The sequence below is a fragment of the Equus przewalskii genome, chromosome 10 (genome assembly GCF_037783145.1).
Source record: "Equus przewalskii isolate Varuska chromosome 10, EquPr2, whole genome shotgun sequence".
Lineage (NCBI taxonomy): Eukaryota > Metazoa > Chordata > Mammalia > Perissodactyla > Equidae > Equus > Equus przewalskii.
This window is the reverse complement of record NC_091840.1, coordinates 43,718,029-43,734,739: the sequence shown is the minus strand read 5'-3', so window position 1 is coordinate 43,734,739 and position 16,711 is coordinate 43,718,029. Positions and strand designations below refer to the sequence as shown.

The window sequence follows — 16,711 nt, the reverse complement described above, 5'->3', positions numbered from 1 at the left end:
TGACATAAAGACCCCTATCCATGTGCTATATGTTCTTTCCTTGATGTCCTTAGGGATGGGTTCTAAATGACAGTGTAAAACAGGGAGATATATTCCCAGTGAGGGCCAGTGAGTAGGGGGAACTGGTCATGATCAGCTTGACTGGTCACTTGGCAGTCTTAACCTCTCCCTCCTGTTTACTGTCCTAGAAGGTAAGAGGTTTGTCCCAAAGCCTCCATGGTGACCGTTTGTGTGTCCCTCTCAGTTTGCAGGCTTGGAGGGGGTGATCACAGCTGTCCTGGATGAGTTTCCCCACATCTGGTCCCAGCGCCGGGAGTGGCTTGTGCTCGGTGTGGTCATTACCTGCTTCTTTGGATCCTTGATCACCCTGACTTTTGTGAGTACATGACCCTCAGCTTTGAGTCAGCCTCCCCTAGGGCAACAGAATGTTCTTTCCCTTCCATCCTACATGGTGCCCTGGCTTTGGGGCCAAAGGAAGAGGGGTTGTCACTGCTGTTAAAGTTTGTCATCCAGGAGAAGAAGGAAAGCTGTTTCTGGCGGCATCTGTTTGTAGACTCTGTGCGTCGTGTCTGGAGGATCTGAGCATTTTACAGTAGATTCAGCTGGATTTCAGCCTTGGCGGAATATCTGGAGAAAGACTAAGATTTGCTTTTCCAGTCTATTTCCAGTCTGTAGGGCTGCGTTCATGGGAATATTGCCCTGATGTCCTGATATGCAGAACATCTAAAGGCTGGCATCTCACGGTCGTAATGTCACTTTGTCTTCTCCAGAGAACTCGCACTGGTGAAGAAGTCAAACTCTCTCCAGTGAATTTTTTTTTTTTTGTAGCTGAGGCAAATACTGTGAAACTGTGAAATGGGCATCAGATAGCACCCACAGGCATCCGAGGCTTGTCCTCCTGACTCAAGGCAGAATTTGCAGATATGCATCTTCGAGCCATGCCCTCAACGGCTCTGGAGCTTAAGGGGGGTTGTGGGGCCCTGAGTAGGACACAAGGAACTTGTGAGTTAGGACAAAAGGCAAAACTGTGGGGCCGGCCCCGTGGCTGAGTGGTTAAGTTTGCCCTCTGCTTTGGTGGCCCAGGGTTTCGCCAGTTCAAATCCTGGGTGCGGACATGGCACGGCTCACCAGGCCATGCTGAGGCGGCATCCCACATGCCACAACTAGAAGGACCCACAACTGAAAATACACAACTATGTACTGGGGGGCTTTGGGAGAAAAAGGAAAAATAAAATCTTTAAAAAAAAAAAAGGTAAAACCATGACCAACACGCTCAGTGTGTCTGGTATTGTGGACTCTCCCAGATTCAGTCTTTAGGGACCGAGATTCTCCAGGGTAGAATACACAGTGTGTGTTCAGTAAATCAAAGAGAGTAGAAAATAGATCCAGAGGCCCTTTTGAGTTTGTCTCTTAAAGCTTAGTGGGGAGAAGAAACAAGAAGAGAATGCTCCATAGAGCGGGAAGAGGCATCTAATGAGATGAGATGTGGCCCATACTGCAAAGGCCAGTCCAAGAGGCAGGCTCTGGGTTATTGATAGTAGGTTCAAGGTGGGAATTTTCCAGAATTATCCTAAGTTAAGAAGCTTCCTTTGGCCCCTATCACAAAGAGGAGGCAGTGGCTCAGAGGGCCCTTAACCAGGTTCGTGATCTCATTTCCAGGGAGGGGCCTATGTGGTGAAGCTGCTGGAGGAGTATGCCACGGGGCCGGCCGTGCTCACCGTTGCGCTCATCGAAGCAGTTGCCGTGTATTGGTTCTATGGTAAGATGCCTGCTTCCGACAGCCACGGTCCTTTCTATACCAGCCCGTAGACACCAGAATAAAGAAGGGCTGATTCTGTCAAAGAAAGGCAGGGCCGTGGACAAGATGTCTCCTCCTCATGGGTCTGCAAAATAGTTTCCGCTGAATGCCTTCTTCAGAAACAGGTCGTCGTTTCCTTCACACTCTATACAACAGATTGCCCGTAGTCTCGGAAGGACGTTTTTTCCTCCTGAATTTAAATGTTTACCCAGTGGAGACAGGAGGAAGCGCGGGTCCATATAGCTCATCCACAGTGGATGCTTAAGATCCCAATTGACTCTAAGAACCAGACAGACAACGGAGAACTGGCGCACAGTGGATGCCTTTGCAGAGTGTACAACAACCTACTGCTGTATAGAGGGGCCCCCGGTTACAATTTGCAAGCAAGCGCTCCCTCCAGAGCCCTGAGACAGAGCTTAGGAGCTTATCTTCTAGGGAAGAGGCGAGAATGTTCCTGTTGGGGTTATCTGCCTTGGTGAAACCCCCCGATCACCTCCTTCGATCCTGGAATCTGATAAGAGTGAAACCACCAGGAGTGCAGAGAGTGAGCTGATGAGGGTCCATTGGCAGGGGCGCCAAGAGCCCTGAGTCGGGGTGGGGAGGGCACAGGCAGTTGAAATGAAGAAAACCAGGATCAGAGATGCTGCTCTTCATCTTTAAAATCAAGAAGGGATGAATGAGTTCATTCTGAAAATGTATTTATTTTCCTAGTTTCTGTGATAATAAAACAGCTTTAGCATGTTTGTCACTGCACATTATATGAAGAAGGGGCCCCATATTTTGAGTTGCATGAGAGCCCAGTTTGTTTTTTAAGAAGTCCTCTCCACCTCCTCAGCACGCAGAGGACCAAGTTCGACGTGTGTGAGTTGCTGTAGACCTGCGTGAGGATTGCTGGGCACTCTCAGGGAAGCAGCCACAGACCTGCCTTCCCCTTCTCGATTTCTCACCAGTCAGAGTTCTCACTTCTCACTTCCCTAACAGTTACTTTTTACAGAAGAAGCTTGATCTTGATCGGGCGTATGAATTGGCAATAGCACGGTTACAATTTTCTCTTGAGAGTTTCCAGGATATAGCCAAAGTCATTCTCTGTCGAGTGGGTTCACAGTTCCTAGACAAAATTCAACTTTCTTTTCTACAGTAACAATAAAATCAAACATATGCTGAGATCTTAGAAGGGCACGTGGGCACCAGGTCCCTCCCCAAATGGCCACCAGTCCTCCCACTCTAGTAGAAGGAGCTTTGCTTGCTATAAAATGCAGTTTTGTGACAAGTCCCCTGTGCCACTTTCTGACCGAACTGTTGCCCCTGAGCCCCTCCTAGGGGGAAATTCCAGAGCTGTTACTCTCCCTGAGAATCAAGGGGTAGAAGGAAGTCAGTGGACTCTCTCAGTCCATCAGTCTCTTCCACCTGGTTTTAGGCATCACCCAGTTCTGCAGTGACGTGAAGGAAATGCTTGGCTTCAGCCCTGGATGGTTTTGGAGGACCTGCTGGGTGGCCGTCAGCCCTCTGTTTCTCCTGGTGAGTTGTTATTTCCCTTCTCCTTCCGGCCCTGGAGAATGATTCACCCTCAAACACTTATTAAAAAAATCAACTTTATTGAAGTGTAACATATATACAGAAAAGTATGCAGATCATAAGTGTACATCTCAATGAAATTTTATCAGTTGAGCCCACTTCTGTAGCCAAAACCATACCAAAACAGACACATGACCGGCACTCCAGAAGCCCCTCTTGTGTCCCCTCCCAGTCAGCGTGCCCCACATCGCTAACCACTCTTCTGACTCCTGGCACCATGGAGTAGTCTGGCCTTCGGTCTCTTTATCACATCGCTCCCCTGCTCAGTGATAACGATTAATAACATTTCTTGAGCATTAAGTGGCAGGCCAGACTTTGTGTTAAGCTTACACCCATTGCTCTTTGAGTCCTCACAAAAATTCTATGAAGCAGTTACAGTTGCATTTTAAATTTGAGGAAATTGAGGCTCAGAGAAGGGTTCAAGGTCACATGACAAGTAAGAATTGTTCAAGACCGGGAAACGATTTACCGTGCTGCTCATGAAGGCCCTGGGAAGGCCCTGGTAATTTTGTACTCGTTTCCTTAAAGACGTCCCACACAAAGGTCCTCCCCTGTAGGCCTGAGTCAAGAGTAGCAGCCACTTGTTGCCAAAGGACCTGATGAGAAAGTTCAGTTCCGGGGGGTGCCTGTTTGCCAAGACATGTCCAGTGTTCACTGTCTTTGCTGCATGTGCCCCTGCTTTCCTCTTGGCGTCCATCTGAAGATGTTTGCCCACAGACCGATGAGCACCCTGCTGACATCCTGAGTGTGCTCTGAGGTCGCCCTGGGTAAAGTGACTCCGTGCACATCAGCAGGGACGACTCTCCACTTCTTTCATTTATCTGTAACTTTATGGGGGGGTGGAATTTTTTATCCTTTAGAGCAAGAAAGGTTGTTAAACTGCCCCTGCAGTCCAGCTCCAGCTTATTAGGAGTGTCTGGGCTGTCCATTTTGTCTTGGGACATCTCTGCCTTTGGCAGACGGCTGTGCCCTCCTCCTCTTTCAAAATAGCGCCCTTTGTATTGTTGTTACTTTCTCCAGGCAGCGTGCATTTTTCGTACTTTTTGTACCCATACATCTGGACGTTAACTTATGAGATGGACAGTGTGCTTATTCTTGCCTCTGCAATGCTGCGAGTGTCAGTCTCTACCCTAGAGTCCCTCCTTGACGTCCACTCCCCTATCCTCAGGGCCCAGCGGCTCTGATGTGTACTCTGGGTGCCATGTTCCCCTAGAGCTTGGCCTGGTAGTTCCTTATTGCCTTATCAGCTCACTGGTGCTTTTAGGTCAATTAAAAACATATATATGCTTTTTTCTTTTGGTGAGGAAGATTGGCCCTGAGCTAACCTTGTTGCCAATCTTCCTCTTTTTGTTGAGGAAGATTGGCCCTGAGCTAACATCCATGCCCATCTTCCTCTACTTTATATGTGGGGCGCCGCCTCAGTATGGGTTGATGAGTGGTGCACAGGTCCATGCCCAGGATCCGAACCTGAGAACCCTGGGCTTCTGAAGCAGAGCACGTGAATGTAACCACTACACCACCAGGCCGGCCCCTAAAAACATATATTTTTAAATCCAGAAGTTTTAGTTGTTTTCAGTGAGAAGCTTGGTCTGAATCACCTAGCCTGCCATTATTAGAAGCAGAAGTCCTACATAAATGGATTATTAATATATATTATTACCGGTGCTTCTCCATAATCTACTTAAATCCTTTCGTTTATTTTTCAAAGGAAGAAAAGACGCTGGATTAGTTCCTTGAGGGAAGAAGCCATGTTTATTTCTTCGTTTTCTTTAGCGTTCCCCACACAGTGAGGAAATAATGTCCGGGGCCGAGACTCGGGGGAGGCAAGTGAGGCACTCACCATGGGCGTAAAATTGAAGGGAGTGCCAAAAAAACTCAGTAATCAAGATAAATACTATTTTAATGCCATATTTTTTCGTATTTTCATTTCTGTGAGCTTCTGGGTGTCTAGCAGACTGCGTGAACTCTTGGTGTACCGTCAGTGAGCTTCTGTGCCCAGGAACACCCACGTGCAGCCCCGGGTTCAGGCACATGACTCACATCCCTGTGACGTGTGCTTTGCTCACTTACTCTGAGGGCCAGTGCTCCAGCGCCCGGTGAAGAGGAGGCGAGTCTGTCTTCCACTTCTGGGGTTACCCAACAGATCCCCTGCTCTGGGCTTTTTAACGCTGCTTTAGGTAAACAACTAGTAGCTTACTAAAAACATTCCTTTTCACCGTAACTAAGTGACAAAAAAGAAAATATTGTATACGAGCAAGGAGAGGCTGGGCCGTGCAAGGCGGGGTCTGGAGCAACACTTACTGGCTGTAGTGAGAGCTTGAGGCCTCCCTGACCTGCACTGGTTTTCACACACCTGACATTGAGATGAGACGAGTTATAGAAGGGATGGCTCCTAAGCAGACTCCCTGCCCCCTGTTCCCAAACTCTCTTCCTCAGGAGGCGGGTCTGGGGGTGAGGAGAGTAAGTCTGGAGAAAGCTTTGCAATTGGCCGGGCTCCTGTTCTGCAAGCTTCCTCCTGGACTTAGGATAACACTGTTCAGAAGACGGATGTGTGTTTAACAGTTTGCCATTTTATTACCTGAAGACAAAGAAAAAAAAAGATATAAATAGATGTTTGACCACACAAATAATTTACATTACTGTCTTCTTTATGACTATGAAATAATAAAATTAAGTCAAGAGCAGTAATGATTTCAGCACAGTGGTTACTAGGCAAAAACTGATATTTATGCTCTCTCTGGAAACCAAACCGAAATAAGAAGACTCATAAACCGACTGACTGTTGGGAGCACACCGTGGAATTTGTCTTAGTCGAAATTTTCAAGTAAAAAGTGTATTAAGCTGGTTTTTCCTTCCGTTCTTCCTTTCACGACGGGGGCCTGTGGCAGGCAGGCATTCACTGCTGAGACGCCTGGTTGAAACCCCAGGCTGAAGCACTTAATGCCGAAAGCAGAGAGTCGAGGAAAGGGGAGCGAGGAAACACATACCCAGGAGCCTGAGTCATCTCCAGGTCTTGAGAACCGTATTATTGATCTCTCCTGGACATAGGTACCTTCCCTCTGACAAAAACAATCACAGCCAAGAAGCACAGGAGGAAAGAAAAACGGCGCAGAGAGAAATATGAAGCACCGTGACTGGCAGGGGCCGTAGACAGGTCACCCAGTTCTTCCTCCGCTGTTGGCAAGATGGGGCCCAAACCACCCCTGATGGATGCCAATCTCTTCTCCTTTGCCCTGAAGGGGGTGCTGTAACACCCCTAAAAAAAGGGTTCTGAGGCCCTGGCATCTCCACCGTAGAGACTGAGGTGGGGGTTGGGGTGGAAAATCAAGATGAACACCCAGCTGTTTTATTGTTGCAGTGTAGGCACAGAAATTAGTGAATTCTCTGTGTCAGAGTTCAATCTAGGATATATCATATTTTGGGACTTTCCCCAAAGTATCTTAGCTTTAGCATTTGGTGTTCACAGTATCAGAACTGTCTCTAGCTGCACGGATCTCGTTAAGATTTTTAATGTTTTTTGGAATTTCTGTTTTAGTTCATCATTTGCAGTTTTTTGATGAGTCCGCCCCAGCTACGACTTTTCCAATATAATTATCCTCACTGGAGTGTCGTCCTGGGTTACTGCATAGGAACCTCGTCTTTCATCTGCATCCCAACGTATATAACTTATCGGCTGATCATCACTCCAGGGACACTGAAGGAGGTATGTGCTAGTGTGTGTGTGTTCAGACTGGTAATTATTTGGGGAGAAAAGGGTTCTCTTATTATGCTCTATTCAAGGTAGATAAATCCAACACCTGAAATTCACCGGGAGACTCTCAACCTTACAGATGTAAATACCTACACCCTGGTGTAGACCTCTAAGAGCTGCCACTGTCATCTTAAGGCATCTCCCATAGGCCTCAAATACACTGGTGAAAGAGTCACTTGGTCATGTGCATGCACCACAGCTCACAGCTTGGGGTGTGTACAGCCTTCTGAAATGTCAGATAACCACTTTGCTTCCTGCTTGCCACTGGGCACGGACATCAGGTTGGTGATGTCCTGAGTGACACACAAATTTTGATTTAAGTGGAGATTATGGTGGAAAATGTCCATGGTCATTTTCCAACAGCAATTAAATAACAAGGGCCATTAGCAAATAATACAATAACAGCAAAAAAATAGCAAAGGCTATTTTGAAAATCATCACTAAATAAGGATGTTGCAACAATATCATAATTTTAGCTCAAACCATTAGAGTAAAAGAAAAGTTGCCATTATAGCAAGATTCATTTCAGTAATGAATAATGTGCCGTAAAGTTTTGATAACAGAACCTTACAATTTGTATAAAATTGTATATTTTTCAAAGCATCTTCAGGTAGGTTATCTCATTTTGTTATCAGAATACCTTGTGAGGTAGATGGGCAGGTACTATTAGCAGACGAGGATACTGAGGCTGGGAATGGCCCTCCTCAAAATTTCCTCCTTTTGGTGACTTGTCCAAGGACACACAGTACAGGGAGGCTCACAGTCTGGGTCCCTGATTCCTGGCCCACTGCTCTTTCACTTTTAGGTGCAGCTTCTCTTTTGTGCTCAGGGTATTAATAATTTGTTAATGCAAAAATTGGTGGTAGAGGTTAGGGAGAGATGCATTGCCATTTCTCCTCTGGTGCTGCCAGCGTTCATAGTTCCAGCCACCAGGACTCCCAGCAGTGTTATCCTTCACATTACCGGAGGTGAAGATGCGTGAGTCGTTACTTGTTTGGTCATGTTTCTTACCATAGCAGGAAGGTTACTGTGGCAGAAGAGCCTGCAAGAAGTGGCTACTTACGAGTCTGTAAGTGGGCGCTTTTGTAGGGTGCTTTTGTAGCTCAAAGGTGAAGAGTGGTATTTGGGGAAGGCTAGAAGGGACTGTACTCTATCATGGCCTGAGAACTGAGGTGGGCTAGTCTCTGGGCTCTTAGAAGCAAAACTCAAACATGAGACCATCACACTCATCTTCCGAAGACGTTTCATAAGAAACCTGAAGAGAACATGAGGCGATTAAACATCAGCTCTTTCAGAGAATGACTGAGTTCATTTCTTTTTCTAAACAGAAGAACTGAATTGTAGGTGAACAGGACTCTGCAAGGAGTTACTAATTTCCCACACCCAAACCAGTCCTATCGCAACCTCATTCCTCCCAAAGGGCCTTAGACTCTGGTGTTGCTTGGAATACACACTCGGACCCACAGTCATTGAATTTCTTCCTTCAGGTTGTCCTTGATGGCAGTCAGAATAGTCCACTGGCTCTGTGGATTCAAACCCAGAGGCTAAGGTCAGGGTGGGAACTCTAGTTAGGTTAATAAATGTCAGTATTCTTTGGTCACAGAATGCACCTCAAATCCTGGTATTTCTTGCAAATTCCCCGGATTGTTGGCCACAAAGTAATGCCACACAAAGATGTATAATTAACAGAGCTCAGACCCGTTAGTAGTAGAGGTAAGGCTGATTGTAGGGCTGTCTTCACCAGAGGACACCACAGGGAAACAGTGGGTTACCAGGAAGCGTCATGATACAGCCAGTCCAGGAGCGCTGCGAGGGAAGAGCTATGGCAGATCACTCACCTCCCCTGGGCCTTAGTTTCTTCATCTTTAAAATGTGCTCATTGGACTGGATGAACATTTTCCAAAGTGTGTTTTGAGGAGCAGTGGTTCCATGGAATATCAATGGGTATTACTGCTGGGGGAAAAGGTTATGTGGTCAAATAATTTTGGAGAATGCTGGATTAAGGCAATTTAAATAGGTTTCTTTACTATGGGACTCAAAAGCCTTAGTATGCTCATGTGCGTGTTTAATCTCTGAGAGGAATAAAGCATGCCATGTTTTTTGCCAGGCACCCCAAGTGACTATATATTTTTGTGATTACCAGGCTTGATGGTCTGTAACATTCTATCTATGAGGGAGGGAGCCTCATATGAAATTTTGGTGTGGTTAAAAAAAAAGACTAAGAGAAAGGTAAATATCTTAAATCTTTTGGAGCCTGGCCATATATAAGGTTGGAGCTTATGGAGTGAGCCTTACTCACCTGGAATTTGGTGGATGTCACACGCATCTCCAGCCTGGAAGTCTCAAGGTTGGAGTCATCAACTGGATTAGGTCATCGTCCCAGAAGCCCCTAGTAACCTGTACAACGATACTGGGAAGATGGTCCCTAGTAAGTAAGCATCCATGAAGACGTCAACAGTGATCCATCTCTTAGATTATCACCTTGTAGAAGGCCAGGGCCTAGGAAATTTTGAGAGCAATAGTAGTCTGGCAACTGGAATGCTGCCAAAATATGGAAAGCGAAGGTGGGCCTGGCGTTTTGTGAGATCAGCAGCCACAAGGGCAGCAGAATGGGTGGGTAGGGGCTAGGGCACAAAAGCCAAACGTTCTACTTTACAATGTTGTTCATTGCGGGCCTCGCCTCCACCACACACCCTAGTGCTCTCTTCTCTCTCTGTACAACATAGCTCCACTTAAGACCAGTTGGAGCGATCTGTTCCTGTTCCCAATTAGCAAGACGTATTCTGTTTAATCAGTTATAAGTTACATATTCATCCGTGGGGAAGGATGGTTTGTGAAATTCTGCTTTCTATGCCTTCACACGTCTAGGTAGCTATGAGCACTACAGCACCTCCTTTTAAATGGATTTCTAGTGTGAGATTTCAGTACTCGAATATTAAGGTGATGAGGAATACAACATGTACAGTTTTGTGAATTTCATTTACTATGAGAATGGAACTTTTTGAATTCCATAGACCCTGCTCATTAAAGAAGAACAAACTCCCAAAACCAGGAAATAAAAAAGGTTGAAGGGGACTACATACCTTTTCAATCCAAAATAAAAAGGACAAGTAGCAGAGCTTCACCCAAAATCAGTGAATCAAAAGATGCTTTCAGATCCAATTTTGCCTGCTTACCATACTAAATACAGACTTTTGGCCATCAAAGATTTCACTAAGCAACTTAATAAAGATTTTTCTAAGCCTCTGCAGTGCTGCTGTTTTTCCTTCTCCACGTCCCTGAGCTGCTTCATGTCACTTGATGCTAAGTTTTACAAGGTGGGCTGTATATTTCATAGCCAAACCCAAGCATATTTCAGAGGCGTCTTCTGTGTTCCTCAGCTGTTTCTAAGGTTAAAATTCCCAGCCTTTTCCTGTGATGAGTACTGTGTCAACATGAGATTGTTTTAGGAGTGATGATTTAAATGGTCACATCTTCTAAAATTTAATTCTGTGCTCATTTGCACCCTTGTGTGAAATAACCAGTGCTCCTTTACAGGTGGGTCATACATCAGGACGTCTTGGCTGTTACAGTGGCTGATGGCATTGTGCACCGTGCCTATAGTGTGTTTGCAGGGCACAAGGAGCCCGGTTGAGGGGAGGGGGCCCCAGAATCCAACACTTGTTCTGCTCCCCAAGCCCTGTGTGGCTACATGAAGCCTCCTCTGTCCAGAAAAATAATGCTTTTTCCCTGGTTGTCAGAGGCTTGTTATGGCCAGTGGAGGTTTATTAAAGGCTCATCATTTTCTCCCATTAGTGTTATAATGACTTTCTTAATTAGTTTACAGATGCTTATAGTTTATAAATATACCATTTTGATCCATATTTGAAAACTAATAAATTAGGAGTTTTCTTAGGGAAAATTAATGACACTATTCCAACTTACTATTAAATGCCATTAAAATGCCATTTAAATTTTGTTTTCATATAAATGTTGAAATGTTTTTGCAACACTGTTAAATTACAAGAATGTTTATAATATCATATTCTTCTCCCCAACAGCGTATTATTAAAAGCATCACTCCAGAAACACCGACAGAAATTCCCTGTGGGGACATCCGCCTGAATGCTATATAAAAGGCTTCAGTGAGAGGAAAGTGGCTTCCCAACAACCTCGTCCTCCAGTTCTGACGAGTCACACCTCACCTTCTCCCAAGCTAATCCTGACAATGGAAGGGCCTCCTTCGTGGAGACACAGTCCCAAAAGACTATGGTGCCCAGACTCTTATGTCCTCCAGCCACTTCTTTCTGTGAAATCTCCTGGATGTATTGCCACGTTAGACTTTGTGAAACAGCTGAACTGGCCTGTTTTGGATGTGTGAGGGTGATGAAAACCACCGTATAATCAGTTAGGATTAGGTTTAGAATCAGGTCTGTGAAAGTCCCCTGTATTATTTCTTGTTACAATCACCGGTATCTGACATCTGTTTGCTTCTAAAGGTTTCACTCTAAAGGTTCGTGAATGCATAAACCGTGTAGGAGAAAACAGGGATGCTGTCTTGCTAGCCATATATTTTCTGAGTAGCATAGACGTCTGCAGCTGGAATCTCCTAGAACCCTGTAACCCGTGTGCTACTGTGGAGTCAGGACAGGAAGATGTAAGAAACTAAACGGAAAAATGATGTGTATGTGTGAGTGTGTGTGTCTTTGTATACTGTTGTTTCAGTGTACCCTTATCTCTATTCCAATACTTTGGGCCCATTACAAACTATATGAATTTCCTCTAATTTTTCTTACATTAACAAATTCCACCTACTCAAATGTGTATGTATGCTATTATTTGAAGGGTCTAGGGTCTAATTACTATGACATGCTGTGCCACCTCCTCCTTTTCCAGTGACACTACTTTAGCCCACACACCTTCCTTTATGGGCCAGCCTTTAGCTTTTGCTGCACAACATTGCCATCTTCCTGTCTCTCTCTGCTAAAAACTCAGGATAACATTCCACAGGCAAATTTGGTCTATTTCATTAGTCGCTGTGGCTTGTCTGTGAACTGCTTTGAAGATGGATATTGACAAATGCGTCTTTGGTGTTCAGTTGACCATCTGGTTTAAGCTTGTCTACTTCAAATGACTGAGTTTGACTGTTGAGGTTACTTTGCTTTGTAAAGAAAGGATAAATCCAGTTCTCACTTATAGGGTATACAGATCTGGCCCCCTGACCTAAATCAAGGTCATCCTCCATCCGAAAGTATTCAGAGAGTCTGGGTTAACCTTAAATGGACATCCCCCAACCATTGATCCTGCCTGGTTGGCTACCAGGATTGTGAGCCCTTCAGATAATTTTCAAGATTGAGACTAAGTAAGGCTGATTGGAAAAGGGTCAGTTAAGTGAGAGACTTTTCATTCTACATAAAGCCCTTAATACAGATCAAGTAAATCTGACCTTTGGTGGCTTGTGACTCAGAGTGTAGGTAGAGAAGCAAATTTTACCTTGTAGTGTGAGATTTCCTTATCAAAATCTTAAAGGGAATGAAGTCTAGTCAATGATAAAAGGATTCAATCATCTGGCCCCATATAACTTAAGTCCTGTATATAAATCAAATTTAATTCTAACAACCCTATAGAAGAAAGAAGAACCATATAGAAGAGGCATGGTTTTATCCAATAATAGATCTTCCTGTCTTGGCTTCCTTTCCCCAGAAATCTCTGCCCTGGCCAACTTCCTGTATTCCCCCTACATCCTTCTCTTTCTGACTCTTTGCATTTCCCGGTGAGGTATTTTCCTTTTAGATGTTAGCTGCTGAGAAATTTCCAGAAATATTAGAGGAAAAGAGGAAGGGGATTAAAAAATGTCCCTTACTGACCTTTCTTCGTTATCTTCACTCTTTTATTTCTTCTTGCTACCTTATTTCTATTCTCTTTGCTTTCTACCATGCCAAAAGGAGAGTTTATGTAAGTGGCAGCATGTATATTCAGTAGTAAATAGCTTTGCAAATTTTAAGAACTTACTTTATAAAGATATTCAAGTATGGATTCTTCCCATCCTACACACACACACATTCTCCAAAGATAAAATTTATTTATTTATTTGTGGGTTTTTTTGAGGAAGATTAGCCCTGAGCTAACATCTGCCACCAATCCTCTTTTTGCTGGGGAAGACTGGCCCTGGGCTAACATCTGTGCCCATCTTCCTCTACTTTATATGTGGAATGCTGGCAACAGCACTGCTTGACAAGCGGTGCATAGGTCTGCACCCGGGATCCGAACTGGCAAACCCTGGGCCGTCGAGGCGGAACATGTGAACTTAACCACTGGGCCACCGGGCCAGCCCCCAAGGATAACATTTCAAAAGCACTTTTCCCAAACAGAATTAGAGTTTTGCCAAGCCAGGTGCTAAGAGAATTATATAGGTGTTTTGAAAAGTTTTCAAACTTCACTAGACTTAAAAAAACCGCAAAATCTCTGTTCTGCAGTTTGCATTTACTTGACCCCTATTTATCAATACTACTATGGATTGTTCTTTTAAGAAAAACTTAAGAGTAGGTAGACGGACTTTAAAATAATCTTTTAAAGAACTTTTACATCTAGTGTAGCATTGACATAAATGTAAAAAATAAAAATGGAATTGTCAAGTTATTTAAGTACTGAAGGTATTATTATTTTTTTGGCTGTGATTTTATTAGTAAGAGATACGCAAGAAATAGGAAGACACAAGACAAAGGCACGCAGGCCATTCAATTGATTGTTTCCTATATTGATATGCAAAGAAGTCCAAAGAATTCATCTCCCTTCCAAAAATCTTAAAGTCCATTTAAAACTTATTCCATTCGTTGCTTGGAATGCATATGACTTGTAACCTAAATTCATTGCCCTGGCTGCCCCGTCTGGAGATGGATGCGACACCCAGACAAACCCAAAATCAATACTCCAAAATAAAATAATAAAAATCAAACCAAATAATGAAACCTCAAAATAAGGCAAAAAGTTATTCTGTGAGATGAGTCACTCCCTCACCATCCTCTCTTACTAAGCTTTTTAATTTAGTGCCACCAATCTCAAAATTTAAGCATAAGTGTGCATTTCCATTTAACTCACCCACCCCACTCCCAGCCCATAAAAGGGAGTTTATTCTCCTGGAATTAGAAGTGTGTTCTTTCTGATAAGTAGGGAAGACTGACCTGATATGTTCTATCTGTTGTATAATTGGTCTGGAGTTCACTGTCAAAGCAAAGCTTAAAACGATGGAATGCAATGGCTTAACTGTGCCGTTCTGACACATATCTTAGACAACGCTTAGGTACCCAATGGTACAATCCAAGTTTGGTTCCTTTTTTATCATGTCTCTTTCCTCATAAATCAACACCTGGTGCTTAAGATATCAGAGTTGTTCAGAATGGTTGTCTTCATTGAACACAACAGTAATCAGAGGGCATTTTTCACTCTCCCTTTTTTTCTTTTTTTGTCAGGGAGGAGTGGGGAGGAGAAGCAGTAGTTTCCTCAGAGAGACTGTGCTACAACCTGACATCCCTATAAGTAATGTACTAAAAGCAAAATAGTCCTATGCTAAGTGGGAAGAAGTTGTATATTTGAAAGTCATCATGGAGCTCACACATCATCCAAAACACGAGGAGGCTCACAAAAGGCTCGGACCTGGGGAAGGTGAGCTTAGAAAGTGCTTGCTTTAGAAACATGTTAGAGAATGGAATGTATAAATCCAAATATAGAAAAAGAAATGTTAAGACAGGGAATATCCCTATACTGTAGAAAGTTCTTCTGGTCCACTGGAAACATTCTCATTCCTGAATTCTTTCTCCAATATCAGAGATAAGTCAATGATATTTATTAAGATGTGTCATGTTTAGTTCCATGGAAGAAACATTTCAAAGCTCTGAATCTTTTTTTCCCCTTGCTTTCTGTAGTATCACCCTTTCCTTCATTGCTTAACTGTCTCTCAATTTTAATGATAGAACAGTGTTTTAAAGCTCAGATAACTACATTAGAGGCAGAGATGAACTTAGCGACTAAGCTAATTTTTCTGCTCTTGGGATCTGGAAATTTCTAAAGGAAGGTGAGCTTAAGTCTTATTTCCTCTACTAGAATGAAATAATACACCTCTCAATTGGTTTAGAAGGCATTTGCCACAATGGAAAAGATAAATATTTTAGGATGGAATCTTAAATATGTCTGTCTTTTTGTTTCATACAGTTGGAATCTATTCAGTATTGTTTCTACATTGGGTGTTTCAAAACAACTCACATGTTCAAGAGAAGACTTGTTTTTTGGAAATGATTCACAGGATATTTTAGTTGGAATTTCAGGTGGTATTTATCTTACCAGCACAAGACAAAGTTCATGCCAAACTGCTCTACCACCAGTTCAAGGTTTTTTTCGTAAGATGTCAAATTAGATTCTGTTTACCGGTCAACTGTAATTTGAAAACTGTGTGCCTTGTGGAGCACCTCATCAGAAAAAGGTTTTAATGTCTGCTAAACTAGGAAGAACCTTATCACTTAGGGGAGAAAATCGATCATATCAGTCCTTCAACTCTGTAGTTGAGGACTCCGATTATAGTAGACAATCTATCTCTAGCAATTTGTAAACACTGACAGTCCAAACAGCAAATATTTGGAGAGGAGTTATCCTATCTTTATGCTAAAATACTTAAAATACCATAAAAAAATAAGAGCATTTGCTAAGTTAAAAAAAAGAAGCTATTTTGAAAGATTATTATTCTTCAAATTATAATATTAGAGATGTACCTTATCTTAAAAAAATACATAAAAATGCATATTCTTAAAGATAAAATTAGGGACTTTAAATAAGAATTTGCAGTTATTCCCCTAAAGGCATTTAAAATATGACTTGACTTATAAACAATTTTTCAGGATAATTTGTGTCTTGGAAATATCAATGAGGTGCTTCAAATTCTGAATTACGGTTAATTGAATTATATAAATGGTATTTTTTCCCCTCATCTTTACTTTCTTCTTCCACATAACTTACAGCTAAGAATAAGTAAATTTCTCCCACTATTTGCCTCTATAAACAGTAGTAATATGAAATTTTCCAATATTGTTTTTTTTATGAAATACGTTCACTTTTTTTTTTTTGAGGAAGATTAGCCCTGAGCTAACATCTGCTGCCAATCCTCCTCTTTTTGCTGAGGAAGACTGGCCCTGAGCTAACATCCACGCCCATCTTCCTCTGCTTTATATATGGGATGCCTACTACAGCATGGCTTGCCAAGTGGTGCCATGTCTGCACCCGGAATCCAAACTGGTGAACCCCGGGCCACTGAAGCGGAACGTGTGCACTTAACCACTGGGCCGGCCCCGCATTTTTAAACTTTAGTGGCAGAATTAAACCTAAGTTTTATTTGTTTCAAAGTAGAGAGTCCCCTCTTTGAGCTGTATAGAATGCCCCTGCATTCATTTATGGAGCAGTTTAACCATAAATGTTCCAAGTCAGATTGTGAGATATCAGTAAATGCCTTACATTGTGAACTGTTTCTGTAATAACTCTTAACATCGTGATATATAGATTTGCACTATCTCATAAAAATAACTTCTAAACTCTTAAGGTTAAAATAAAAATCTTAATCTTAA

General features: G+C 43.1%; 1 protein-coding gene across 1 annotated transcript in view; it reads left to right on the top strand.

Moving 5' to 3' along the window:
- SLC6A4 (solute carrier family 6 member 4) overlaps positions 1 to 16,711 on the top strand; it is a 37,490-nt gene extending 20,779 nt beyond the window's left edge. Inside the window, exons 10-14 of the mRNA XM_008526836.2 lie at positions 245 to 376; positions 1,660 to 1,759; positions 3,216 to 3,316; positions 6,909 to 7,076; positions 11,165 to 16,711. Coding sequence (XP_008525058.1) covers positions 245 to 376; positions 1,660 to 1,759; positions 3,216 to 3,316; positions 6,909 to 7,076; positions 11,165 to 11,239 — 576 coding nt within the window. The 3' untranslated portion in view covers positions 11,240 to 16,711. The remainder of the gene's footprint in view (positions 1 to 244; positions 377 to 1,659; positions 1,760 to 3,215; positions 3,317 to 6,908; positions 7,077 to 11,164) is intronic.